The sequence below is a fragment of the Ciconia boyciana genome, chromosome 1 (assembly GCF_034638445.1).
Source record: "Ciconia boyciana chromosome 1, ASM3463844v1, whole genome shotgun sequence".
Classification (NCBI taxonomy): Eukaryota; Metazoa; Chordata; class Aves; order Ciconiiformes; family Ciconiidae; genus Ciconia; species Ciconia boyciana.
In genome coordinates, this window is record NC_132934.1 from 44,764,742 (window position 1) to 44,792,501 (window position 27,760).

General features: G+C 42.9%; 1 protein-coding gene across 5 annotated transcripts in view; it reads right to left on the reverse strand.

Annotated features, from left to right (window-relative positions):
- Nucleotides 1–15,228, reverse strand: part of PAWR (pro-apoptotic WT1 regulator) — an 89,547-nt gene extending 74,319 nt beyond the window's left edge. For 2 of the 5 annotated variants that reach the window (XM_072864310.1, XM_072864300.1), the window contains exons 1-2: nucleotides 14,921–15,065; nucleotides 14,066–14,723 (exon numbers count right to left, since the gene is read on the reverse strand). In XM_072864310.1, the coding sequence (XP_072720411.1) occupies nucleotides 14,066–14,723; nucleotides 14,921–15,054 (792 nt within the window). In that variant the 5' untranslated portion in view covers nucleotides 15,055–15,065. The other 3 variants (XM_072864331.1, XM_072864340.1, XM_072864321.1) reach the window with 3 other exon arrangements.
- Between the last annotated feature and the right edge of the window lie 12,532 nt (nucleotides 15,229–27,760).

Below are 27,760 nucleotides of genomic sequence, written 5' to 3' on the forward strand. Positions count from 1 at the left end.
TGAACAAAAATGACAAATCTGTAAACTAATAATGTAAGCCCCAAACATATCCTTTAACCTCTTCTCAGCATACTATAGCAGAAATGAATGTATTTAAAAAAAAAAAAAAAGAAAGGAAGTTTTTTGGCTTTAAGTACTAATGTGGAGCATCTCAGCTCACCACATCTTCACCTTTTTTTCTTAAAGGACAAACCCAAAGGGCTGCTCTGCAAAATTTCTCTGTACATTCAGGTTTTAAATCATTTGGCATGTCTCAGCATTTTACAGATGTTTGTAGCTTTTGTCTAATTGAAATGACAGTGTCATATAATTATCCTTTGAAGCACAGCATTACACACACAAAAAACTAAATCTTTCATCTTGGAGCTAGTATATTAATTTAAATAGCACTTTTCACATAAAGATCAGAGAGCTTTTAGAGGAAGGAAAAAAATGGTAACATTAAACATGGCTGTGTACCAGACAGAAGTTAAACGACTCATTTAGTACAGGTCTAGAACACAACTGGCTACAGGACCAAGCACTTCCAGGTTCCATTCCACCTCCCACATTCCAAAACACCCAGATCTTTACCCAAAACAGACTTCACAGAAAACTTTCAATATAAGTACGTAAGAAGTTACATGAATATCTACATAAAAGCCTACAATACTCCTGGGGAAAAAAAAAAAGATAAAAGATAAGCTTTTGACTTTTTGTTCTAGAGGCAACTCTAGCAGCTACCAGCTTCAGGAAAAATTACGAATCATTAAATGGTACCTCTGAAAAGATAATAGTTACTAAACCAGTATGAAGAACAGAGCAGATGTGCAGGGAATCTTCACCGAGTTCCAGGTTACACATGCCAAAATTGTGTTTCTATGTTCTAAAGAATGTGTGCCATATAACACGGGATGAAGAGAGCTAATCGGTTAACTAAGGTATTAGTAAGGTATTGCTAAGTACTGTTGTCTGACCAATGATCAATGTAACTTTTGACATTTGGCTTGTTGAAAACATGAAGATAGAAGTCATGATACTATTTAAGATTGGATTTAGTCTACAAAAATTAATAAGCCACACCAGCACAAGTAAAAAATACACACACTCTGCATCTCAATTTGTTATTAACACTCTGGGACACTGACTACTGCCCAACTGCTGGCAAACTTAGAACAACTATCTTAAAATACTTTAAAAAAACTAAGGCTAATAAGGCACTGGCATAGTTCTGGCTTGGCAAAGCATTGCTTAACTGATCAATAATAATAATGAATAATTCCTAGCTTAACCTGCAAAGACAAAAAGTGCTTTTATGGAAGAAATTGAGATTATATTTCACATCATTGACTAGTTCGTTCATTGCACCTTGGAAAAATTATTCAGATTAAATTAGTTCTAAGAGCTCTTAGAGCAGACTAAGAGTTCTTAGAGCTCTTTCTAAATGGCTACTCACAGTACATTGTTGTTTTAAGAGCTTTTTTGAAGTTAGGTTTGTTTAACAATCCGCTTCAGGGTACCAGAACATAAATTAGCTCCTAAACTTTGCAATAAAGGTAATCTTTCATAAGCTCAACAGATCTTGAAGAATATATTTATTTTTAAATTCAGGAAAAACACATCAAATTGAAAAGCTTCATATTCCTGGTCAGAAAAACAAATGTTCTTAAAAAAAAAGGGGGGGGGGGAGGGGGGGGGGAGCTGTTTTGGAAAAAAAAAAAAAATAATTTAGCGTAACAGTTTTCTGCTTGTTAACCTAAAAAAAAAAAAGAGACCTTAGTATGCAAATATGTACCTAAACACTTAAGAGGATTAAAAAAACCCTGCGAATAATTCATTTCTCATTTGCTACCATCTAATTTAGCATTCAGTATCAAAAACTTCTCTACCCTTTCCAATTATAAAAGATGTAGGTCAGCTTAAATTTCCTTTAGTGCTGCTGACTTGAAAGAGGAGGTAAAACAAGACAAAAAACACTATGTAAACAATTAAGAAACTATTTTAAATCAATGACCCATTCAAGAATGATATTGCATTTGTTTATTTTGCCACCACTTCAGTCACTAGGAGCTAGCTTCTTCTATAGCCTTTATCCACATACAATTTGTAAACACAGGAGCCTCAGTCTCTATACTTAGCGATTTTGACATACAAGCAAAAAAAATTTCAACAGCGATCAGCAACGCTCAAGTAATTTTACCCTTTCTTTCCCCAGAACAAAATATAGAAATGAAAAGATATAATATACAAGAAAAACAAATGTCAACATTTTTAAGCCCATTTTTAAGTTTATCTGGTAGGGCCTGGATACTTCTAGATGTTATAGCACACAGGTTTCTTATCTGAATTACTAAACGAGTAAGAGATTGGGTTTTGGCAACTAAAGAGGACATTACAGAAGACGAGGTTATATAAAATAACTTGCTGCTTTGTACTGAACAACTACATGTGGCTGGTTCAGATAATAAGATATCTATGTTTCCACTTTAAAGGTGTTTAACAAGACATTTATTTCAAAAGTCTGCCCTTATTACAAATCTTGGTAAACTAAGAGGAGCTGGTTAGTGAGGTCACCTGAACCTGGCTGCACAAAAACTTCTATGAGGATCCAGAACTTCTCATTCAAAGTCGTACAACAGTCAGGGCCTGTATCTCAAACAAAACAGAAGAGCATACAAGAAATTTATAAACCTATCTGGATGAATAACCTACTTCCAAAAGCAAAATCCTACAAAAGAACATGCAGTGGATGTGAATGGATCAGCAAAAAAACCCTTCATCTTCAGGTATGGTTCCACAGCAGCTTAAGCCAAGGGTTACATCAGATGAACCATCTTCCTCAACAGATGAGCCACAGAAATCTGAAAGTTCAGGTACTTGCACAGAGTGAGGACAAGTACCACAGCACCCCCACAGTATTAAAAAAAAGGTCCTAAGGGACAGCAGTAGATTGATGGGTATAAGTAACAGACTGTCGAGCAAGAGCAAGAGAACAGACCAGAGATCCCAGCAAATGAAACAAAATTAAATTAGAAAATGCCTCTTAACCATTATGGCAGCGTTGCTCTAGAATAACTAGTAAACAGGAATCATTACATGAGTCTAAGAGATACCACGTTGGGATTTCTGGGGGAAGAGGAGGAAATAATAATCATAAAAAGGTGGCTCATCATATATAAGGGTTCTTAGAAATGTGGTTCTTAGAAATGTGTAGAAACCCCATTGCCCAATGATTTTTTGTATGCTAACAGTTTACACAGGTTCAAGGGGAGATTGAATGAGTACTTGGCAGATAGAAATTAAAATTAATTTATCTATTTAGTAACCTTCATCTGATGCTGCAAGTCTTCAAGATGGAAACTGCCAAGAGGCTAGAAAACTAATTCACAGGCAATTCCTGATAAGACTTCTACTTTTTTTTTTTCCTTACTATGTAGCTGTTTATGGCCATTGTAGCAGCAGGACACTGAGCTAGGTGGTCCTTAGTCAGACCCACTATAATCAGTCTTATTTCCTTACAGTGTACAGAGAGGAAAAATTAAGCTAGAACCTTACAAAGCAATTAAATGCACCTTATGTGCATGCAGTGGGAAGAGATTGGTCCAGATGACTGCAGGTTTCAATTGAAATCCCATGCTCCTACAAACAATAAACTGCATATTGGAAAATAATTCATAAAATACGCACCAGTAACTACAGCAGACAAGCAGGACATGCACAGGTTCCTATGACTCATAAAAAGAATTTGCAAGGTCAGAAAGTGCTGAGAGGAGGAACAGTGAAAGAGGGGAAATCCCAGTTGCTGCTTGCTGGGCTTCTGTCTACCACTCTGGTCATCGATGTATTGGCTTAGACACTATATATATAGACAAACAGCAGCTATTCCACAACATTCCACATCTGAGTGCTGTATACATTCTGCCCATCTATGCTGCCTCTGTGCCTCAAATCTCATTATAGGACCTATTATTTCTACTGAGTAAAGCACACCTAGGTTGCTGCTCTGCCAAAAAAAGAAAAGCATCTTTTTTCCAGTTGTCCCAGGCAGCCACCGAGTATAGAGCTATGCTCTTTGCAGCGGTGCATGGCAGGAGACAACAGACATAAATTTAGAGAGAGGTTCTGACCAAAAGAAGAGACAACACTTTCATTGTAAGGACAATCAAGCACTGGAAGGGTTGCCCAAAGAGGCTGCGCTGTCTGCATCCTTGGAGGTTTTCAAGACCTGACTGGATAAGGCCTTGAGCAACCAGGTTGGATGAGAGACCTCCTGAAGTTCCTTTCAACCTTAATTACACTTAGATTCAATGTCTACACACAGAAAGCACTCAGTGTTGCCTCAGACCGTGCTTCTACAAGTCTCTCACCTACTAAGGAGTCTACGACTTTGAACCCTTAGAGAGGTGCAAAACATTAGTTACCTACATAGGCTTCGGATCAAGAAAATTAATGCTATCTCATTGTTGATGAAGTACTGCATAACACACTGTGCAAAGCCTGTGCCTAGCACATACTTTGTTTTGTATTTTTGTTTGAAGGTGAGTGAGAGTTGAGAGTTAAGACAGGTAAAATTTGCAGTTGACACAGTGTTATTTTACTTCTCTGAGGTTTTTTTGTTTGTTTGGTATGTTTTGTTTTTTAAGCTTACCTTCACCCAGGGTGATGTTCTCATATTAGGCACAAAACTGGGCTACATTTAAGATGACATATGATTATTACATGGTAAGACTATACAATAGAGTTGCATATGACATTTGCAGGCCTGGAGTAAGAGACCTAAATGTTCCATTCAGTCCTTCCTATCAACATGCAAGCAGATCAAATACAGCAAAATCCCGAAATAAAACATCAGGGTTGTGGTTTTTATTTTAATTTCCCATGACCTTGTGAAGCATGGGAAATAGTCATCCACCTACAGTCTTCCAACTGGAAAGTCTTAAATACACAACTCCAACTTAAAAAAGTAGCAGAGAAAAACATACATGAGTTTGCATATATGTATGAATGTAAACCAGAGAAAGATAGCTTTAAGAAATCAGTACAAACTTGTGTGGAACAGAACACTTAACAGTGACCTTTCCAAAAGTCCCCTGTATGCTTCGAGCTACAGGAGGATTTAGAAAACAACTGTGCTCCAGAGATGCAATGAAGGAAGAAGCATGAGAAGCTTGTGCCAATAAATATTTTGCATCTCAATTCATATTATTGTATTTAATTTAGAATTGGGGTGGGATTTGTTTCAACCTTTCCTTGTAAAAAAGGAATCTATTTCCCACCAGCTCTTACCGGGAAACTACATTTTTGAAACAGAAAATTTATTTTAAGTGGCACAGAAAGATCTGATCAGACTCAGTTGCCATCAGAGATGCATGAATATTAAAATTGCATAAAGCAAAACTAAAATAGGGTAGTATAGTCCAGAGTTGGGTGGTTTTTAGGGGATGACTTTTTGCTTCTCTCACATAGGAGGTGGAGGGTTATTGTCTGGGGAGGTTTTGTGGTTTGGGTTTTTTTGTTGTTGGGTTGGGGGCGGGGGGGTTGTTTTTTTTTTCTTTTTTAGCTTGGTTCTTTTGAAAGTAACACATCTGGGATGTAGTACATTCAAAGCACAAAGAGGCTGCTGGAAAGTTATAACGCAAGTCTGTAGAAATTATAAAATAATTCACAAGGCTTTTGGTGGTTTATGAATGACTGCGGAAATGAATCCATTCATGCTATTTACTCTCCTGTATCCTCAGAGAAAGTTACATCTGTGGAACTCAGTGGAGAAGGGTTGTATTTTTTACTTTTTTTTTCAGTTTTAATTAATAAAAATTTATGAAAGTAGTTCTCACAAATAAAAAAATATTGTTATAAAGACATACACACCCCCAGTCTAGACAGAAATCTCTCACTTTTTATTAAAAATGCCCTCTTCTTTTTTGAGGGAGTATTCTTCAGCCTACTGAACCTACAGTAGAAAAATTAAAAAATTAATTATAGACTACTTTACTTTTAGCTTTGGAAATTAAGAACTAGAATCAGCACAGTTTCACCATAAATAGTCAAACCAAAGTCAAAATGGGGAAGTCTAAAATGCATACAGTCTACAATTTGTTCCTTCTAGTATAGAAACAAACACAAAAGTCTAATTTTATCTTAAAATATATTTTGTATTTCATCATTTATTCCAATCATCTCCTTCGGGATTTGTTCAATAAATGAGTGCCTCAATAATTAGTTCTGAATATTCAGGTTTGGGATGAATCAGGATCTCCAAAGTCATGAAGGCATTCTGAAGACATGAGAATTCCAAATGTTGAGGTTTTAGCAGAAGCAGCAGGAGTACTTCTCTGTTTAGCTTTTCATTTTTTTCAACCTTAAGGTTTTAGTCATTAAGTTATTTCCTCCACAGCTATGAATATTAGAACTTACTTTTGAAAACACTATTACAAATACCCAAGATTGCTATTTAATCCCATTACCTCCAGAAGACAGTTCTAAATAAGTGCTACAAGAGATGAGCCAGCAAAGGTGGATTCAACTGGAGAATGAAGCCAAAGTACCAACTCATTATTCACCATTCAGGGTAGTTTCATTAGCATATTATAAAGTTTTAGGGGTTTAGAATATTGTTTAAATATTAAATAGTTAAATATCAAAATACCACAGCTTTTCCACAGAAAACCTATTTTAATGTTACTCTTCTGAACTATTAAAAGCCTCACCTACCTGAGACAATACAACAGAGCAACAAGACAGACTGACCTCTTGCCATCTTTCAAACTACTTATTCTTTTGTCCTGCTGCCTTGGAGAAAGCAAGAGTTTTCCAGCACTTGAACTACCAAAAAGGAACTAGAAAACCCTAAACAATTTCCCTCACATAGACAGTTTTAACGATTCAGCTGTATTAGTGTACACAGCTCTCATAATAGGTTTTTCTGCACCAGCAGTTCCAGAAACTTTGAAAGTTTCCTTCAAGGTTGAAGAAGGACCTTTGACTTGGCCTCCCTGTAGTATCCTTAAAGCCAAACTGGTTAAATATGGCCCACAAAAGTGTACTAGTAGGTGGTGGAATGCTGGCTGCATCTTCAGGCTCAAAAGGTTCAAATCAGTATTATAAACTTCAACTGGCAGACAGTTAAGTGGCATCCCTCACGGGTTGATATTAGTGCCAACAATACACAACATCTTTATCAACAACCTGAACAATGGGATGGAAGGTACTCTAAGCATGTTTGTGGCTCACGCCAAACTGGCAGCATAGGGACTGGGAGAGGCTGGAAGGCAGAGCTGCTATTTATACCAGCCTCAACAGGCTGAATATATTCAAAAACTTTACTAGGCAAGACCCTAAGCAACCTGATCAAAACTGGCGCCACTTTGAGCAGGAGATTGGACCAGATGACTTTTTCAGAGGTGCCTTCCAATCTATATTACTGTTATGATTCTTTGTCTATTGCAGTGTAACGTATTGTACACCAATGCTAAAAAATCTTTAGTACCTAGCTTTAAACACGTGATCAGACCCAGAGCAGGTTGTCCATATCTGTCTCCTGTGATGAAGTTTTGGCTACAGTATAACCTCGCATTATTATTATTCATATTTAGGATATGAGTTTAAATCTCTTGAAATTAACTTGAAGTTATTATTTCCACATTTATATGACTGAGCCACTAGTTTCAAATAGCCAAAGCAGCAGAAGTTTCTTTTTGATTTGTAGGAAACCATCAACCTATCATTTAAGTGAAACATTTCCAATTTGAGGATTAGATTAAGGCATTTTTATAGAACAACAATAATTAAATATTTTCAGAGAAACTGTTACAGTGAAGCTAGACATAACTTTTGTCAAAACTGTCAGATAAGTAATTTTTAGCAATACTCAGCAGCATGTTCACTTCAGTGCAAGAACTAGTCATATCAACACTTCTCTCCCTGTGCTTTTCAATGAGACTGAAGTCACCTGATTTCCACTGGAAAGCAAGATGCTTCATATATTTCAGTGTAAAAGTAGACAAACGTAGAGCTGACAGGCTGTTTCCACTCTTTGCCCTAAAATATTTTCTTCCAGATTATCTCGTCTTTTAAGTAGGCTTTAGGAACAAACAATGATGGGATACACAGCATTTCAGACTTCAGTACTCGAGAAATAGCCTATAAAGAGCACAATGGAATATTTATCTTCAGTCAACCAACGTCTACATTTATTTAAGGTTACTGGCTACATGACAGACTGGCAAGAGAAGGCAGTAACTGGCAAGGCTGAACATTAAGAAGCTTTCAACCACAAATTACAACCTAAACTAAGTACTTTTCTTGCTTTCTGTAGAATTCAGTACTCAATAGAAAAGGAAATATTTTACTTACATTGCATTTATTTTCCACCTAGTAACTCCATCATTTCAGATGATTCACCCCAAAACAGAAGAGTGACAAAAAACCAACCATACAATAATGTTTTCCAATTACACCTAACTATTAAAAGATCATTTCAAAAACCAACCTTCCCAAAATTGCACTTAGAGATAAATGCAAAGTCAAAACAATTAGAAAGGAAATGAATGGCTTCTGATACTTTTCCATCACTGTCCTTCCCATTCCAGTAGGAACAAGTGCTGAACTAAAAAGAACTAAGTACAGAAAAGAATTGGTACTTTCTAGTTGAGTCCTGTGAATTCCAGCTGTAGATACTGGTCTACAATCTGTCTCTCTATGAAAACAGCCTTACTAAATTCAACAAGAATAAAGTTATCCATATCACCTCTTAAAGAGAAATTACACTACTTCCATATATCTTTTCCACTGGAAAACTACTGCACTGCCTAGACTTATTCCAAAACAGCGCTATCCTAGGGCATAGAGACTCCAGGTTTGGAAGACAGCATGCAGTGATTTAGAAGCTGCTACAAGGCTTCTGGAATTGAAAATAAACTTAGAAATCTGGAAGGTTAGGCGATTTGACCAAATTCTTCCTTACCTAGCTAACTGTCAGGATATTAAAGCATACCATTAAACATTGGGCGGGGGGGGAGAAAAAGAACAGGCATATGAATTTATCATGTGCTAAAAAAAGATTGAAAGAAAAAAAGAATATGCTCTTGAACAGGTATTGCCCAAAGGCTTGGTCAAAATCAGAATTTACAAAGGCATCAAGAGCAAAGCATACTGGATGTAAAAAACCTCAGTAAGATCCTTTTATCAGAATCTGAGAATGCTTATATTGCTTCTTTCACCCTGCCATGTCTGAAGGAAGAACCATAAATGGAACCGTAATAAGATTAATGTGTTCACTAGACAAAGCAAACAGAACGATGGCCTAACATATCATCAATGGTCATTCAGGTCAAATAAACATATTTCAGACTTCCATCATAACATCAATACCTCTGCATGGATGGTAAGGATATCAGTGGTCAGAAATAGGGTTTTTTCCCCCAGTATTTTGAACAGTTACTGGGACTTTTTTTTCCCCAACATATGCAAAAAGAAGCGAGTTATTTTACGAGCAAATGCACAGAGATGTTAGACAATGCAAAGACACTACCTCATTAATATGAAGAAATAGCTAGAACTGCTCTTTCATTTAACTTAATCCTTAGGTAGTGAATCACTAAGGAAGATACTGCTGAAGGCAAACTTCTGGTCAAAAGAGTCCAAACACTAGTACAGGATTCTGCTCCTCTCTGTAGTTTCCAGCCATTCAGAGAAGGATTTAAATTCCTTTACAACGTACCCAGTAATTGCTGTGCTTGACACATTTGGCATTTAAAGTTTCCTTAAGTTTTTCCAACTGGAACGCAGAAACTTTCTGTCAGTCTACACAACTCAGCATGCTGGACTACCCTAGTAGCAGAACTCTTTCCTTCCCCACAGAAAGAGCTCATTGCTCTCTGCTTACTTACAACACTGTCCTTCGGTATGAAGCCTACCAACCACCACATACGCAGTGCCTTCTAAAGAAACAGGCAGATGCCTGGCGGCAAGCCAACAGCATGGCTTCAAGAAGTCATATCCTTATTGCTGTTAATAAGACGACAAGAGCTGAACACAGACTGGTTAAACATCCTATGCAGATTCCACATTTGAATCACTTCTACCTTTTACTCTATTACTATCTCCACTATTTCCCACAAACAGGTCAGGAGACTGTTGTGTCTCGAATCTGGCAGCTTCAGGTGCAAAATACACAGATCAGAGTTCTTTACACCTTTTAAAATCATTCATCACCCTGTTATTAACAGAAGAACACTTCTGAATTTAGATTACTTCCATCTGGTATAGGTGAAAATGTAAACTTTGTCTATAAGCACACGTTAAATAAAACACAGTTATCTAACTGTCCTTCCTAGATGGACCAAGATTTTGATTATATATACACCTTTTTTAAAAGGGTAACCACAAAAATAGTTGTTCTGCTCCTGGTTGGGGTTCAGAAAAAACTTACCCACGCAGTTATGCCAGCAGAGTCCTCCAGTGTAAACAGTTACAAAAGTAAAGCTGTACTTTCACCAGTGCAGCTTGTTTTGCTTGGAGCAGGACAGAATTACTACAACAATACAAAAGATAACTCTCATCCTATATGTGGGTCCTCACAAAGCACTGTCAGTGTAGCATAACGGGAGCTCTATGTGTTTCTTGGATAGATACTAGCACAGCTGTAAATGAGAAAAATGTTGTAAGTAAACTTAACACCTGCATTGAGTGAATACCTACAAACTGAAAACTTTCTAACATAGCTAAAAATTGTTATAAAGCTTAATATTTAAAAAAGGAAACTTATGTAGTAATGATAATTACATACAATTTAGTTACCTTTCACAACCTGAAGAACTGTTAGAAAGCAGCAAAACCCAAATTCCACAGCACTTAAGATTCAACAAGCTATCAAGAAACTACTTTACAATCACTGAAAAGGAAAAAAACTGCAAGTATTTCAGAAGCCATTTTCAAAAGCCACCATTACTTAGATAAGCACTAGCACTGAGAAGATACAAACCAGCCTTTACTTCTATCACAATGACCTCTAAATACAAAGTGTCGCCACTACTCCCAGCCTTTCACCATCTGTTTCACAGCTTCCCCTACAGTTTCTGTCCTCCACCGACTTCAATATAAAATACATCTAAGACACAGAACTGTTTAGGACCTAGCTCTGTTACCTTCCTATTGAACAGAAGATAAATTAATCATTAATGAATAATGATCTGCTAACATTTTTCATGCCTATTTCAAGATAACTGAGACAACACAAACTTTTACTTTCTTTATTCCACCACCTTTCATATCATTAAATTCTCCAGCTGCATTGCAACTGAAATTAGATCCTACTTCTATGAGGTAAAAACTAGTTTTGTATTCCATTTCGGGCAGAGAAGCTTCTAGGCACTATGTACCTTCTGTGAGTGCATTTTGTCGACAGTTACCCATTTTAATTTCAGAGTATCAGAATCTTCTCTTATCATCCTTCTCCACCACAGTGGCATGCTGATCATAAAAGGGAGATGTTTATCATAAAAATGGCTACTCCGTTCTAGAAAAAGGAGTATTTTCTTGAAAAATAAGACAATAAAACACCCGGTAAAGCTCTAAAAGAACATCTCCTGAAAAGCAATTTTAAAACATAGCACTCGTAGCTCTGCATGGTGTAAGTGGTTAAATTCAGTGTGTACTACTACCAAGTCACTACGCATAGCATGGTAAAGCTACACCTAGCATCTGAGAAAGACAGCAAGAAACTGGAGTGTTGTAGATTACTCCAGCAAGTCATCGTCTACATCACAGCCTTCTTTTGTCCAAGAACTTCAAATGACTGTGGTGAATCAGTGCTTCAAAATACTTTGTCATTAATAAATAGATATATGAAAGACAGTACAAGTAAATACTCTGCAAAACATTCATTGGTAAGTAGTTACATTTGACACTGGAGACAGTTTTTGAAGCTGTCCACCATCAGGAATGATCTAGTGTTCCCTAGTTAAATAATTCTTAGGAATACATGTGGTAATGATTAAAAACATTTAAGAAATGTGAAATACTGAAAAGAGATAGCTTTGTATAACTATATGCCAGTCAAAAATGCAACACTTACTACCAGCAAATTTCCCCAATACTACCTTGTACAACAGGTATCTACGTTTATTAAAACTTGACCCAGAAAATGTGATGGAATGCTTAATCACTAGTTACAGAAGTAATTAGTATAAAGATACAAGAAGTTTCCAAGAAGTATCAACACATGGTGACAGGCAGCAAAGTTAAGGCCCTCAAAAATATGGGAACGGCAAGAACTTGCTTCTCAATGCCTAAATATGTTATCCTTAATAAATAAACCACCTTTAACAATGCAGCAGAAACTATAGTAGCAAATTCACACATAAGATTCTAATGGCTGGTGAGCAAGATGTGTTTTCCTGGAAAGCAAAGCATATTTTGAGCAATACTTAAACAAAACAAACAAACAAAAACCCCAATCGCCACGAAACCCACCAAACTAGCAAACCCCAAACCACATCACCCAAAAACCACCAAAGGAACACTAGTTCGGAAAACTAGTTCAAAGAACTAGGACACTAGTCTCAAAGAGCGAAAAGAAACCCACTGCCCAAAACCAACCAAACAAAAAAAGACGATGACTGGGGATGGGGTACACAGCAGTGGCCCCTAAAATATGATATTGTACAATGCTTGCTGCAATGTGCCAAACCTTTATTAACTGGGCTAGGACTAGTTTACTTAGGGAAATAAAGATACAGCATTTTTAGAGTTCCTATAGAAACACAGAGGGCAGGTATTTAGGGGGCTTTGTATAAAACAAACAAGCCACAGTCTAGGAAGTTTGAATGCTCTGAAGCCAGAGAATTAAAGAACTCACTAGTATTCCTCACTTTCCAAAGCAAGAATATTGAAGGCCTATGCCAAACCACTTCACCTCAAACTAAAGACTATGGAAGTAAATAGAGGTGCTTAGGGACATGGTGTAGTGGTGGTCTTGGTAGTGTTAGGTTTACGGTTGGACTCAATGATCTTACGGGTCTTTTCCAAGCTATACAATTCTGTGATTCTGTAAATATCCTCAAAAAACACAATTATAAAGATTTCTACTGTTCCTAAAACTCATTCCTCACCTTCCGATACCTTCTCGCATGAAAGTGTCTGCTGTGAAAGTGCCTAGGATGTCACAAAAAAAGGATTAGTGACTTCAGGTATGGATGATTTCATCTTCTCTTGCTGCTTTAGAAGCAAAGATCTTCCCTTCTAGTGTTATTTTAATAATCTATAATGCTAACCAAAAGAACTACAAGTTTTTTCTACAGTGATGGTGGTCGTAATTATTAGTGCAAAATTGCAGACTAAAATTCAGCTTTGTTCAAAGTTTCCTGTGGCCTTTCTTATTAACTGCAAAAAAAGCTAAAGACTTAGTTATCATTCTTCTGAATTCCTCTAGGAGTATTATAAATCAATGCCAGATTTTTACACTAGTAGCAAACCACAGAAGACAGTGGTGTTGGCTGATAAAAATATCTTCCTCTGCCTTCAAAAAAATGCTCTTTAAACCACTACATTTTTTCCAGTGCAGGAAATTCTTTTGAGTTCCAAACTGAGCAATATTTACACCTGAACATCTATTCAGAGCTGATAAATCACTTTTTTTTATTACTATTGTTTTGACCATACTTTAACAGGCACGTGTCTCGGTTTGATCTTCCAAAAGCCCTAGAACTTACCCTCTGCCAACAAGAAGGCATAAAGAAAAGTCACTGGCCGTGACAGGTCTGATTTATTTAGAATAAACGGCACCTCGTCTGTTCGGATGCCGCACCGTAACGATCACGGTATACCCCTCCGACCGCGTGCGGGCCTTCGTGCTTTTCCGCGCGTTGTAGGCAGAAGGCTTCACCACCGCAGCTAGCCCAGGCGAGCAGCCCAGGCACGGGCGAGGAGCGCTCAGGAGAACAGGACCGCTGCGCCCGGCTGCCGCCCCCGCGGGCTGAGCCCCCCGCCGCACCGGGCCCTCCCCAGCGCCCCCGGCGCCCCCAGCGGCGGCTCCGGTGCGGCGGCGGCTCCGGTGCGGCGGCGGCCGCCCCCTCCCCCGCGGGCTCACCTCGGCGGCCGGGATGTTCACCACACCTGTCGACCTCCTCTTCTCCCTCAGCTTCCTCTTCTCGATCTGCCCCTTCCCCTTCCTGGCGCTGGGGCCCGAGCTCTTTCCCTTGGCGGCCAGCTTCTCCTCGCCCTCGGGGGAGCCCGGCGCGGCGGCGGGAGGGGGCTTGGCGGCCGGCTCAGCCCCCCGGCCCCCGGCGAGGGCCGGCGGCGGCTCCTTGGCGGGGGCGGCCCGGCCCAAGGCGGCGCTGGAGAGGCTGACGCAGTTGACGGCCCCGCCGGCGGGGGGCGCCGCGCGGTCGGGCGGGACGGCCGGGCCGCCGGGGGGCAGGTTGTTGTTCAGCTCGGCGGCGGAGGCGCCCCCCGCCGGCCTGGCCTCACCGCCGGCGGCTGCCCCCGGGGCCGGCGGCGCCTGCTTCGCCCGCATCTTCTCCCGCTTGGCCTTCCACTCCTCCAGAAAGTCCGTGGTGCTGCCCCCGGCGCTGCGGTAGCCGCCGGTCGCCATGTTCCCGGCGGGCTGGACGCCGAGAGCGCCCCACCAGCACCTCTGCCGCCGCCCGCCCTGAGGCGGCTCTGCTGCCGCCCGGAGAGGAGAGGTCCCGGCGGGGCGGGCGGGAGGCACGGGGGCGGGGAGAGCGACTCGGAGAAGCGCAAACACCCTGGAGAGAAACAAAAGGGGAGACGTGAACCGTCCCGCAGCGCTGCCCGTCCTCGCCCCGCCGACTCCCCAGGAAGCCCCCCGGCCCCCGGGGACGGGTCTCCATCACCGCCCGCCCTCGCACGCCGGGCTCCCGCGGCTCGCACCGCGCCGCCCGGACCCGGCGCAGCACCCCGCGCCCGCCGGGGCTCCCCTCACCCCTCAGCGCGGGGCCGCCCGGGGATGCCCGCCTTCCCCGCTCGCCGACGCCCCGACACTCGCTCGCCCGCCCGCTGCGGCCACGACGACCGCGAAGCGCCGTCCCTCGGCCCCGGGGCCGGAGCGTGTACCATCCCCCCAACGCGCGCTTGCCTGCCGGGGGACCGTGTTCCCGCGCGGGGCGGGGCGGAGGCGGCCGGCGCTCACCTCTAGCCCGGCGGGGCCGCGGCTCGGGCGCTCCCCAGCGCCGGCGGCACCAGGTGAGCGGCACCGCCTCCCGCCGTCCCGGAAGGAGCGGCGCGGCCCCGAGCTCCCCCTCCCTCCCTCCCCCTTCCCCATCGCGGCGCGGACAGAGCCGAAGCCAGGGCGGAAACTGCCGAGATGGCCTCAACAATGGGGTGAGGGCGGGGAGGCCCCGCCCGGCCCGGTGCGCTGCGCGCCGCGACCTGACCGCGCCGGCTGTCGGCCCGCCGCGGGGTCCCGCCGCCGCCGCCGCCCCGCCACCTGCCCTGGGCAGCGCCGGCACGGGAGGGGACACGGACCCCGGCGCTCTCGACAAGCGGCAACGCGGGCGGGAGGGGGCGAGGGGCGCCGCGGCCGCGTGAGGAGCGGAGCGGAGCGGGACGCCGCCAACCGCCGCCCGCCCGCCTCAGGCCGCGCGCCCGCTTCACCCGCAGCTTTAACAGGCGGGGGCTGCCAGATCCCAGCCACGGGGGTCCGGAGGAGGCGGTCTGGTGTCACCCGCCCCCACGGCCCGCGGGGGGCTCCGCCAAGCCCGCCCCGCACCTGCCGGAACGTCTCCGGTGACGGGGGCTGAGGAGCCCGCCGCGCCCTGCCGGCATACCCGGCGTGGGGCCGCCTAACCGCGGGGCAGGTGCCCGGGGGTCGGCCCTCGGGCGGTGCGGCTCCCCGGCACCGCCGGCGGCTGTCACCAGCGACAAGGCAAGAAGCCGTGTGTAAAGCCCGGCTTGGTCAAGCTTCGGCTTCGGCTGTCATTAGGGAAACGCCGCGCTGGGGACAGAAGCACCGGCTTGGCCTGAAAACGTGGTGGCGGCCGCTGCTCTCGCGTCGTCGTTTAACGGGGTCGATGCACGGTGGGAAGAGCCTGAAGTTAATTGCTCCCGCAGCATAATAACTTGGTGTCGTCTGCGGCTCGGGTGGGCAGACCGAAGTTAGTCAGTGGAGTTCGGTCCCGCAGGCGGAAGGTTGGGAAAGAGCCTGTGCTTTCGTGATGTTACAAGGATTCAAGGGGTTTCTGCCAGTCACGCCGCAAGGGCTTGAAAGATGGCTCGTTTATAAGTAATACAGCCTTCAGTGGGGAAACCTAACTGGGTTAAATACTAGGAAAAAGGCACGTGCAGGGAATGTGATGAGAGTCTGCAGTATCCATTGAACAGTTTGTGTAGGTGATCAAAAGGGCTAAACCTGCATGGAAAACTCAGCTTTTTTGGTTTTGCTGAATTCACTATGTCTTAATAGCACCCTGAAAATTGATCGTGGTATTTTTGGAAATCACTGCTTTCAATAGATTTGTGGCTTGCTTAATCCTGCTTTATAAGGGGTATGCTGAGGGAAACGAAGGGGTGTATTGGTGCTACCTTTCCAGCAGGCTCAGGACAAGATACAAGCTTACATCAGAGGCAGAGGAAATCCATATAGCCTGGGCTTACGTACCCGGGAGCACCTTCTCGCCTTTTTATCACCTCTTTTCTCTCTTTCAGATTCAGTCCTGAATTTGTCCGCCTGGTTAATAAAATCCATTAGGAGTTCACAATATAAACTTTGCAAAAGTTTTTGGTTTCTTTTTACAGAAAAAAAATTATAGATGCTACAGATACAGATAAAAAATATCTAGCAAAATGGGGCGCCTAATATCTGGCACTAGATTCTCTGCACCTTACAGTATAAATAACAGGCTTAGTCCATGCAACTGCTTTCACCTTAGTTACATCTCTACCCCGTTTTCTTCCACCGCAGTGGGCACCGTCTCACCCTACCGCAACCTTCTCTGCCCTTCTGGTGATCATTCATTTACTTGAACTTAAGTTCACTTAACTCATATCCGATTTCTGCTCTGGTTTGGGTTTAGGGTTTTTTTTGGTGCGGCGGTTGGTCTTGAAGGGGTGTTTAATTGTTTGTATATATGGAAGTTAAGGTATCAGGATCCTCTGTGCAGACAAAACCTGTTATCTTTCAGGCTGAGGGAAAACCCCAAACCAAAACAGGCTAGTTGTTCTGTGTTACACTGGAAAGCTGTAAATAGGCAGAAAAGTAGATGGTGAAACATAGTTCTGTACTGGCTCTACTCTAATACTTGGCAATACAAAATTAGTAAAGTTGGTCGTATTTCTATTTGCAGATCAAGTGCTTAACAAAAATTTGACCTAACAAAAATATTGATTAAGCACTCTCCTGAAAAAAACATCCTTACCTGCACTCTTATCTGTAGAGTTTTTAAGTTAGAAAACTACTCAATTGTATTTTTAGAAAACACAGTTTAGGAAAAGGATCCTTCATGTGAATTCTTGTCTGTCTTTCCCATTCTGTCATTTTTTTCCCTTTATATGATGAAGAGCTTTTCTTGAGAGAATCATGTAACTGTGACAATACCAGTATTTCACCCCTCACTATTGCACCCCATGAACAGCACAGGTGGCCAAAAATGAGTAAAGAGATTAGAAAGTCGTTAGGTACAGTATGTTGTGTATATGGAGAAATATAGCAACGTGCTTTAGTTCTTAGGATACCCTCAGTTCTCCGTCACCCCAGCTCTCCCCAGCTGCCTGGGCCCCTCTCTCTGTGGCAGTCCTTAGCAGCTAGCAAGGCTTAGATGTGCTCGCCCCACTTCGCATCTTATCTGCCCACCTTTCTTATGTGTAGGAGGTGCCGTTGCCAGGCTTTAGCTGCATCTACCATTGCTGTTGGATTTTTTTTTCTCTAATCTTCTATAAAAAACATTGTGGAGGTTTTTTAAGTGCCAAAAAGGCTTTGTGTTTCTTACAGTCTGTTATATATTAACAGAAGTTATGTTGTGGTGAGTGAGGTTGGGCTTAAGTGCCCAATACAAAAATGCTGACTGTCAGATGTTTGCATCTCAATAAGGTTGTCTGTGCTGGAGAGCTTTCAGGGATAAAGTCCCAAATAGTTCAAGTATCACGCTGCATGTTTTCCTCTGCCACAATGGAGAACAGCTTAATAGCTTGCAAACATTTTTAGAACAGCACTTTTCTTACCAAAAAAATCTTCAGGATATTCTTAAGGCCAGTTCATTTTATTAGCTATGTTTTAAGCTGGCATAGTGACAAGGGTCCCTAAGCCTTAAGATATTGGGTTTTATATATTCATTATTATGGAATGAGACTCTCCCCTAGAGGTAAAATTACCACCAGGATTGGGTAGGATGATCTTGAGCTCCTTCGCTAGGCAAAAAACAAACACTTCATTTTTCAATTTAGAATAAAACCCATCATTTATTCTTAAAATCTTGAGGAAATGAAGTGCATTTTGGGGTTGGGCACTTTAAAGCTGGTTCCTTTTTAAGGTTTGCAAGCTGTTTAAGATTTTTGTAAATTCTTCTAGAGATTCAACCAAATTATCCAACCTTATTAAGGTGTTCTGTGTACAAGTTTATCTGAGCTGTAATCTTTTCTGAAGTGGCAGTTTTCAAGGGTTGGAAAATAAACTAGTGAACACAATAACATATTATTGGCAGAGGAGATTAAGGACAACATCCTAATTCCTGCCCATGTCTGTTTGCTCATTACTGTCGGGCTCCAAGCTTAGCAAACATTTGTTATACCCATTGGTGCTGGTGTCCTCTCCACTGAAACATTCCCTCCTTCTCACACTCTTCAGCATCTCTGGAAGCTCTCCCCAAAGCCTCTGTTGAGATTACTGTATTTGCCTGCCTGTCTCTTCAACACGCATACTCTTCCTTCCGCTCTGGACTTCACATGCCTCTGCCTGCCTTACCTGAACTTCCATGAACCTCTGTCACTTAGTGTGCCTATCTACTGCTGCCCATATTGGATCCCCTTTGAAGTCCATTCAGTCAGCATTCTTCAGGTTTCTTCCCCCCAATACAAACTCTTTCAGTCACATACTTGTTCTACCTGCTTTATCACTCTGGCTTTATTAAACTAGGTTTATTAAGCTTGCTCCGGTGCTGTCTCATTAAATCTTCCCTCTCTGCTGCTTTAAATTTCACCTGCTGGATAATCCTCACACCCATCGCTGTACCCCAACTAACCTATCTACCTACTTATGTCTGCACTATCCTTCCATAAATGCTGTTGCTTAAGATTGCTATGACTCAGTGAAATCTTACTGTCATCTTTTTGTAGAAATACCTGTTCCTCTTTTTATCTATAACATTCCAAAAACCTCTCTTTAAACCTTTCACATTAAATCTCTTACCGTACCTTCCCTCTAACCTTCCTGTAAAATCCCCACTTATGCTCCATGACATTTCTAATGTCAAATCTCCCCGTAAAAGTAAAATAATCCTCAAACATAGCACTACTATCCCTCTTGACTCTTCCTTTTAACCTTTTCTTACTAATGCTTTCCAAGCCAATGCTCTGCTGTCCTGTGGCAATACTTCTCTCTGAAACCACTCATGCTGCCTTAGACCACATGCCTAGGATGAGACAAAACCTACTGAAACATACTTTGCAAGTGTCTTCCTCCTTGCACTCTTTTGTTATTCCCAGTTAAATCGCTAACAGGGCATTTAATATCTCTGTCAGAGACGGTCAAAAGAGTTTAAATAATTAGGTGGTGCTCCACAGTCTTGACCATTGGCCTCTTTCCCATGACTTCAGAAGATTCACTTGTAGCAGATCCCAGTGAAGGTGTGAAGCTGTGAAAGGTAACATGGAAATGCTTGTAGTCTCATTTCTGAACAGTGAAGTCATTGTGTATTTTGTCTCTAACCAACTTCCTTTTTTTTAAGCATGTAGAGGGAGTTTTTATTTCTGTTTACATCTGTACTGTTTGCTTTTCAAATTCTCTCTTAATCTTTGGTTTATCTCTTCTTACCTACCAAATTCTGTTATCGCTTGGTCTTGGTTGTTTTTGCATTTTTGTCTAAATGCAGATAAACTGCTATCCCTTGTAATTTAATACCACTTTCTGCTACTGCTGAGCTATGCACGCTATCTAAGTCTGAGAGGCTTAGCCTATCATCATGGATTTTTATTTCCTTTTCTTCCAGGAGTTAATTAAATTATTCTTTTTTTCCCCTCACTCGAGCTTAGTGTCACGGTGCTAACCTTCTGGCAAGGTTTTCCTCTGTAAGGTTCTAACAATTAATTATGTTGTAGTCACTGTAGTCAGTGGTTTAACTAGATTACTTTGTTATTACTTGCTCCTGGAAACTCATACAAATCTGACAGTCCCACTTTTACTGAAATACCAATTTTATCCTATTTGCTGTGCTACTGAGTTGGATGCTTCAAACTTTTTTTCTAAGTGCTAGGGCCTGATTCGAAATCTGGCACTAAATACAGCAGAGCTTTGTGAAATAGCTGGGTTTATCAGGAGGTATTAGCATTCAAGATCAGTCCTAGAGTCCATCTTCTAATCTAGTTTCTGCATGTGTTTTACCATTGTGAACTCTGCTATCACTTGACCAAAAATAACTACATAGTTTCTTTGAACTAGGTGGTTTTGACCAACAAACTAGTATTGTGTCCTGCAGCAAAGTTCATTCATCCAGCTGATGGAGGAGTACAGTGTGAAAAGGAAAAAAACAAAACTTACAGAAAGAAGTTTGCTCGATTTTTTTCAAGCATTTCATCTTACAGTATGAGGAATTAATGCAGAGATTGCCATCTGTCTCCAGTTGGCAGTTGTTGGATAAGAATGACAGTGGGGATGGCAATGGATCAGTATCTGTGCAGATGACTTCAAAGGCGTGATGAGAACGTTTTCTGCCACAATTCACAGTCTCACTCTGTAAGATGGTTTGTTGCTCCTTCTCGTGTTCCGCACCGTATGAGGGTATAAACCGATGACTCAGCTTATCTTATTACTCCTTTCTATTTGTGATGAAGTTCAGTCAGTATAGCTTTGAAACAGTTTATTGAGCAAGCATGCTACCTCTTTTTTTCTGCCCAAATAGGTACCCTCTAGGGCCAGATTTGAACTGGGTAAGTATGCCCTGGACCACCCTGTTGAGGAGTAGGGATGAAAAACAGACATGGAGTCAAAATGTTACACAGGTATAAGAAGGTAGAGAAAAAATGATGCTGACAAGCTTCACCGTGATTGGGAGAGAAGGGAGGAAAGGGTGGATGCTATAAGGCAGGCTATAAATATGCTTGAGGACCAGTTTGCAAAAGGCATAGAAGCAAATCCCCTGATGGCAAGTCAGTAGGGCCAGGATATGATCTCCATACAAAAGAAACACTGGGAGGAGACAGTTTTCCCATTATGGCCCTCGCTTTTGTGTTCACTGTGAAGGAACCTAGGGAGCATCTCGCAGTGGAGCCCTTCATTATGGAGGATCCATCAAAATCAAAGTATTGGAAAGAAACAGAACAAATTGAGAAGCTGAAAAATAACAAATTGCCAAACTGAGTGGCAGTGATAAAGTGGCAGATGGAATTCAGTATAGACAAATATAAAGTGACTTACGCTGGGGAAAATTTTCCAAGGTAACAAGCTACCTAGACATACCTGAGCAGCACTGAGTCTGTCAAACTAAAATGCTCCTGCAGAATGCCCATGCTGCCTCACAGTAAGAACACCAGGGAGCGTAACACAGAGGAATTGGATTTGTGTGTATGCTGGCTCATTAGTCCAGCCTCCACACTTGCCCTTTTGGGAACAAACTGCTTTCAGACAGAGGTGCCTCTGGTGTCTTTGTATTCCTCCACGAGACAGAGAGCTCATGTAGTCTTCCAGACATAAGCTAGCCTTGGGTGTTTTCTGTGGCGTGTCATTGTGCCACATTGTCCTCTAGACTCTTGAGTTCTCAGGGATACGTGGGCACCTGGACTGCCACCATCTTAGCTAGTGGGGGAGCCGCCAGGTTACCAAGCTGTCGTGCCATCTAAGATGGTAACGAAGAGCTGACTGTACCTATCCATAAGACAGAAATAAAATCTTAGGTTTAAGTTACCCTCAAGATAACCTTAATTTATCTGAATAACACTACCTCTGTTGTTTTTTACGTTTATGATACATTTCCAGCACCTACAGACCCTATTCATTCTTCTTAAAGACAGCAACCTCTGACCATACTCATCTCTATACAGCTAACTCTCATTACGGTTTAAAACATTGTTAATCACATTTTGGTCCACACCAAAGACAGTTCAGTTCCTGTCTTTCTGTATCTCCAGATGTAAGCACACAAATGAATAATTAGAAACCAAATCCAGTGGTTACTGGCTCACTGTCAGTCCATGTCTTGTTGGTACTGGTTACAGTTCATAACCCTTCAGGGATTTTTTTTTAAATTAACAGCCCTCTAGCTCTTAAGAATTATTTTTATTTTTTGAAAGACCAGTACAAAGTCTGTAAAAATGAATCAGGTCTCTGGATTCTCGCCGTGTACCTCTCGGTTAAAGTGCTGTCCCTGCATCCTTTTGATCTAACTTCATGCAGGTGATGAGCCACATGCAGTAGAATAGTGCAATGGGCACAAAACTGTGTCCCAAAAGAATCATAGTTAGAGCTGACTAAGAAACTTGGCCTTCACTGAAATGCAGTAGATGATGCATGCAGAATTTAGTGTGATGGCTTTTTACAATGCTTTGTTTGAGCTATCTGTTCATTTGGCGATTCTTTTTCTCCTGCACCACAGTATTCCCAGGGCCTACTGTGTTTCATATGACGGACCATAACGAAGTTGGCCTTGTAAAAGGAATCGGGCAGATATTTCAGGAATTTAGTACTGGTTATTAGTAGCAATCATCTGGAAGTGTCCAAGCCAAACACAAACAGCAATCAATCAATGGCTGTGACATATCAGTGAGTGTAAGCAGAGGAGGGGAAAGCACTCAGAAGAGTTCAGAGTCAGCGTGTATGAAACCAAACAGACTACAAAGGGAGAGAATAGCTTAAAGAACATAAAAAATAAAATGTACTTCCTAGTGTTCAAATTGTGTTGATATTTTATATTATGAAACTTACTTCAGTGATACATGGCCATGCTGTGAACATCTAGGATGAAAGCCTGGGACTGAATTTTTGTGTGAACAATTGGAACAAAATCTATGTGCCTAAATTGTAATGATTTTACATAGACAAACGTGGACAATGCATAAAAACGAATTTTGTGGTTTGCTCATAATATACATTATTTGCTGTTTCAAGGTGAAAACTGCCAAGGTATTTAAGATGACAAGTTTTAAATACATATTAAAAAGATGTTTTAAGTTGAAAAGTTACTTGAAAGAGGACAAGCTGCATACTTCATCCCTTGCGTACAAGCAAATCCTCAGCCAATGCTCAGTTTATAGTATTTATTCCCAAATTAGGCATTAGGACCCAACAGGCCTTGCCTTCTGTATTTGCTTTATTGTTGGACAGTCAAAAAGGGATGAAAGGAAACTGATGAAGAAACAGTGAATGCCTGTTTGCCTGCAAACACCTTGATGGGTTGAAAACAAGGGAAGAAGCGTGAGACCTTTCACTGCTTTCACCCTGAAACTGTTTAGGGAGAAGGAGAAAAATAGGAGAGAGGCCTATGGAAAATAGTGCTGATTCCTGAGGAGGGCACTAACCAGATTAAGTGGGAACAGGTGACTTGTAGAGTGTGCTTAGTTTATGGTAAAACCACCCCCTTGGATTAGAGAGAAACGAGAGTAGGTGGGAACTAAATGGCTGAGTAGAGACATTCCTACTGAGTAAAGATTAGCTTATCAGTGAAAAAAAGATCCAGTGGTCAGGAAAAGATTAATGGGGTCTTTGAAACCCTTAGGGATGTGTGCTTCTGGGGAGCTCGGGATAAGGCAGTGTGAGGAAAGGGGGAGTGGGAGGTGAGTAACAGAGGTGGAGGGAGAGCACGCAAAGTGTCGAGGCTGCTGAGTTGTGGAGAGAGGAATTGTGGACAGTAGCGAATTCAATAGAAGGTATGACTGTAGAGCAACTAGCTCGGGAAGAAGTGACCAGTGGTTAGGTCTGAAGGGGGAGTGAAACAGGAGAGAGAAGCAGCAAGTGAGTAGAAAATGCAAGAAGCGAGCAGAAAGATGGGAGATGGTCTAAGGCAAATAGGCAGAAATAGGCAGCAAGTACCAGAAGGACTGAATGAGAAGTGCGGGGAACTGAATGTCCAAGGAGGGTCTTGGTGATCTGGGTGGCACACAGGAGTGACTGAGAAGACTGACAGCCGAGATGAGCAGAAGACGGAGAGCCTGTTCTCTCCAGCAGCTCTGGCATGTCGGTAAGCTTGTAGTGACTTGTTAGTAAAATATGAAGGGAGTTCTTGCACTCAGTGTCTGCGTGTAGCAATTCTGAGTGCCACTCCCCAGACAAGGAGAGATTCACAGTGCTCAAAGTCCCAGGGGAAGTGGCTTCAGGGGTCTTTTGGTTATTGTGGCTATCACCCTGAATAACAGGGAATGTAATTAGAGCTCAAAGCCCTCTCTTGCACAGAAAAGAATTACATACAGTGGCTTGGAAGTAGGGCAGAACCCTATCCATGCAGAGCTGAGGAGAAAAGGTTGAGGAGACTGGAGAAGGATGTGAGTGTGCGTGGTGTGCTGCCATGCTTGCAAGGCAATGAACAGGGAGGAGAGATTGAAGGGGGCAAAGGGAGGACTACAAGGAGCTCACGGTGTACAGACTGCTCTGGTTACAAAGCAAAGCAACACGCTCATATAGTGATCATATTGAAAGGGGGTTGAGCAAGAAGGAATTAACCAGTGTTTTGGCATTTCAGCCAAGTTCAGTGCTGCCCGGAACTGCCGGCTCGACAACTTTTGATAAGGAGGATTATGTTTTTTGCTTTTCCTCTCTCTCAGCTGTAGCAGAGCCGTCCTGTGGTGCTTGGTGAGTGTCTGCTCCTAGTCTGTAAGTCTCTTCACACCATACGGAGTGCTCACTGTGCAGCGGGTCCCTGTCTGCGCTCACTGACAGATGTGTTCCCCCAGACGCACGGCGAGGCCTCCGTGGGTGACAGTTTCTGCCTCCCAATGGGATGGATTTCAGCCAAGCCAAGGGTCTCTGCCATTCCCAGGGTGTTAAATCGTGCAGCTCCTTTCGCAGGCTTTCAGTGTAAGATATTTCAAAGGAGTCCTTGCCGCGTTCAGACTAACTCAGCGCATCCCTTGTGCCTAAATTAGTTTGCGATTGCTGTTCTCTGCCACGCTCCATCTGTCATACGAGAACTGGCTCAGCTTAGCGCAGAGGCAGAATTTCCTCGAGTCGCTGTCGTTTGAGCCGTTCCTACGGACCGTTGTCGGGGCAAAAAAAAAAAGGGGGGGGGGGAAGCAGACAAACACGGACCAGGTCTGAGAGGCCGTGCCTTGCTGCCCGGGCCGGGGCCGTCCGGCGCGGCCGCAGCTCTCCCCGCGGAGCAGCGGGGGAGCCCGGGCGGAGCGAAGCCTGCGGGTGCCACCTCCCGGCTCAGCCGCCCGGCAGCGGCCCTTCCCCGGCCGGGGCTCCCCCGCGGGCTGAAAACCCCTCTCGGTGCCATTGTCTGTAGGCAGAAACTGGAGAAGTAATAGTAGCACTTCAGTCCCTAGGTAGCATTGCTTCCGCCTCCCGCCACCCCCTTGTAATTTGAAGTAGAGTTTCTCCTTTTTTATGCAGGGGACTAAAGAAGCATAATAGAAGCCTGTAGTGAAAGCTCTCAGTTTCATAGACCACTGGCCTTCTATACAAGGGGAGCTGAGCATGAGTTACTGGGCAATTTACTTAACGTAATGCAGCACCTATAGCCATGGATTAAGCAGGAGGAAAGGGCTTAGTCTAATTTGCTGCTTTTCATACAGCTAAGAACAGAGAGGTGAGCTGATAACAGTTGGAGAAGCATGCCCGTGGTATCAGCAGTTGATGTAAATGTGGATTTTTATCTTTAAACAAACTCACTTTTTCATTAAATCTTCTTTCTGGGCAGTGACTAAGACTGTGTACCTAGATGTGTGTTTTGTGTAAATGTGTATTTTGTACCAGCTGATGTAATGAAGTCATGCGCTTTTCTTTGGAAGACTTGGGGTGCAGGTCCGGGTAACCGCTCACAGAGAGCAGTGGCTTTATTTTAGCTGTAATGTGGCAGCTCCCTCAGATCAGGCCTTGTCCTTTTTTGAGGTAGAGACATATCATTAAAACATGAAATGTAGACACGAACGAGGGCAACAGGGCTATTTGCTGTTTTCTTTTGGGGGAGACGAGGGGGCAAGTGGAGGCGCAGCAGCCAGCCGTGCCGGGGGTCCCACCGCAGCCGGTGCAGGCAGCCGGGATGCGCAGGACAGCGAGATCTGCAGCAGCTTCTCCCAGCACTGGTTTGCTAAAAGAGGAATTCAGCCCAGTGAGTCTCTGCTCAAAGGACCCTCTAGTGGAACAGGTGGAGCGCAGAAACACGGTACCAAGGAAATAAATAGGTTCTTCTCACCCCCTACCCCCCATGGTTTTTTCTCCAGCGAATAAAACAAAGGGAAAAGACCACACTGGAAGATGAATTGTGCTGTCTTGGCTAACTACTTCTGCTAAGCTTTAATAGGTTTGCAAAACAGACGTGTAGAACCCAAGTAAGAAGGGTGAAATAATTAGCGTTGGAATGTGAGGCTTTTGTCCCTGCTGTAATTATCCCTGGGCCAGATCAGAAACATTAGACATCCAACAGGTGATGTTTTTAGAGGAAAAAGCGAACAGTTCCTCCTTTCTCTAAAGGCTACATACTTTTCCTATCTAATCAGTAATACAAGATGGGGAGGTGCTGACACAAGCAAGAATAGCCGATGACTTCATCAGTGTGGCAGCAGCTCTCCCTTTAAAGTGTGAGCAATTCATTGTGGGTTTGGGAGGTTTCACATTTTTTTCAATTCTGCCTTCTATGCAGGAACCTGCAGTCACCTTTAGGACTGTTCTAGTTTTACGTTAAATCTATGCTGAGGCAGAGCACAATACTACTTGCTATTACTCTCTAACAAACCCCAACTGCTGCTCCTGCAATCAAAACAAATGTAAAGCAAATAAGTCTAGTCACCGGCATTTTTTACCCTTGTTATTAGTGGCTTTGACCTAGGAACTTGAGGAAGCTGAATCACCATAGCTAAATGTTAACATTGTGTACATAACCATGAACAGCGAGAACTTTTCTGAAAAACTTCAGCAAATTGTTTCTTCTGTCCCCCAACAGAGTGCCTATTCCTGCATGGGGCGGGGGGGAACCAACCTGTAATTTCAGAGAGGTGACCAGCAGAGCTGCAACAAAACTATTCTAAGATTTAAAGCAGGCGGGAAAGCAACCCTCTACAATGCAGTTACAATTGTTTCTCCACCCTCTTTAAAAATAGGCTCCACAAAAAATTCTGTAATGCTTGTATGGCTGTGGAGATTTTCTTTTTTAAACTGTACATTATGTAGTGAATTTGTGTCGTGTTTTGCTGTGACAGTCCTTCAGATTGTAGATGGAAATTAAATTTCATCTGTAAAACATATTAACCTTTCAGTTGCACAATGAAAGTGTCAAAATTATCTACTGCCCGCACTGCATCATGTCAAGTTAGAGAAGCTGAAGCTACCACTAAAAGGGGGAAAGTGACTTTCAGTGTAACTAAAAAAGTACTGGACAGGCTTGAGGCCACAGCTGCCAAGAGCCCCGGCACCCCTCACCCCACGGAGGGCATGGAGCTCTCTGGGGAGGCCCAGCTGAAGCTCCCAGGA